This window comes from Pongo abelii, chromosome 9 (assembly GCF_028885655.2).
Source record: "Pongo abelii isolate AG06213 chromosome 9, NHGRI_mPonAbe1-v2.0_pri, whole genome shotgun sequence".
In the NCBI taxonomy this organism is placed as follows: domain Eukaryota; kingdom Metazoa; phylum Chordata; class Mammalia; order Primates; family Hominidae; genus Pongo; species Pongo abelii.
Genome location: NC_071994.2, coordinates 71,905,674 through 71,907,421, shown reverse-complemented (window position 1 = coordinate 71,907,421; position 1,748 = coordinate 71,905,674). Strand labels below are relative to the sequence as shown.

Below are 1,748 nucleotides of genomic sequence, written 5' to 3'. Positions count from 1 at the left end.
TTCTTTTCTTTTGTCTCATGCTGTTACCCAGGCATAAGTGTAGGGGTGCAATCCTGGCTCACTGCAACCTTTGCCTTCTGGGCCCAAGTGATCCTCCCACCTCAGCCTCTCAGGTAGCTGGGACTACAGGCACACTCCACCAAGCCTGGCTAATTTTTGTATTTTTTTTAGTAGAGACAGAGTTTCACCATGTTGCCTAGGCTGGTCTCAAATTCCTGGGCTCAAGCGATGTGCCTACATCAGCCTCCCAAAGTACTGGAATTACAGGCATGAGCCACTGCACCTGATCACACACATAATTTTCTTTCTGTCTATAACGTAATATAATTTTCTAGAACATAATTTTCTATCTGCCTATGACAGAAGCTGTAGCCCTCTCCATACTGGAAATTTCTTGATGGTGGTCATTTGTCAGTTTTTAGAAATAAGAAGTTTGGCCACATAAATCTGTGAGTTTGCTTTTTTCTTCCCTTCCCTCAGTGCCCAGTTATCTTTCTTCATAATGATGTCATCTCACTAATTTGTTTCTAATTTTCAAGGTGGCACTGATCCCAGGGGATGATATGTCAACATGAAAAATTCTAAAACTCTTTGGGGTTTTTATCTACGACATTCATTTTGGTTGGTATCCCAGGGCTGGAGTCAGAGCACCTCTGGATATCCATCCCCTTCTGCCTGATATACATCATCATTTTCCTTGGGAATGGCATCGTTCTTCATGTCATCAGAACCGATTTTGCCCTACATCAACCCATGTACCTCTTTCTTGCCATGTTGGCACTGGCCGAGGTTGGTGTCTCTGCATCCACCCTGCCTACAGTGTTAGGAATATTTCTTTTTAGAAATACTGAAATTAGTTTTGAAGCTTGTCTTTTCCAGATGTTCTCCATCCATTCTTTCTCCATTATGGAGTCAGCTGTGCTGCTGGCCATGTCTTTGGATCGCTTTATAGCCATCTACAGCCCACTGCGCTATACAGCTATGCTGACACTGCCCAGGGTCTTTGGCACAGGAGCTATTATCATACTGAAAAGCATTATGCTCATGGCTCCATTGCCCATTCTCTTACAGCGTCTGCCCTTCTGTGGCCACAATGCCCTCTCACATTCCTATTGTCTGCACCCCAATCTTATCTATCTATCTTGTGGGAACATTTCTGTTAACAATATCTATGGGATTTTCATTGTTATCTCTACTTTTGGGCTGGATTCATTGCTGATTGTGATCTCCTATGGGCTCATACTCCACACCGTATTGGGTATTGCCACTGGAGAAGGGCAGAAGAAGGCACTCAACACATGTGGCTCACATGTCTGTGCTGTGCTTGCTTACTATGTGCCTATGATTGGCTTGTCTATAGTGCACCGCCTTGGACATCGTGTGTCTCCTCTGCTGCGAGCCATGATGGCTAATGCCTACCTCTTCTTCCCACCTGTTGTCAATCCTATTGTCTACAGCATTAAGACCAAGGAGATCCATGGTGCCATTTGCCGAATGCTATCAGAGAAAAGACCCAGATTGTAGCCAAAAACCATAGCAGGAAGAAATGTTTTTGTTTGTTTGCTTGCTTTCTATAATAACAGGTGGCCCTAGATTGCATGTTATGCAATTGATATCACCTTAAAACATGGCGTCTAACAGGAAGTTCTCTATAGTCTGACCATGAACTGAGGTGAGGGTGCAGGTAGAGGTGAATTATGTGTGACAGAACAGTACACAAAAGTGAGACTATTTTGAGACATGTGGTA

The 1,748-nt window shown here is 43.8% G+C and overlaps 1 protein-coding gene across 1 annotated transcript; it reads left to right on the top strand.

Moving 5' to 3' along the window:
* The first annotated feature begins 359 nt into the window (after positions 1–359).
* LOC100432551 (olfactory receptor 51J1-like) lies at positions 360–1,524 on the top strand. Its single transcript, XM_002822120.3, has one exon. It carries the CDS (start codon positions 754–756, stop codon positions 1,522–1,524), a length of 771 nt encoding a protein of 256 aa, XP_002822166.3. The 5' UTR covers positions 360–753.
* Positions 1,525–1,748: the final 224 nt, after the last annotated feature.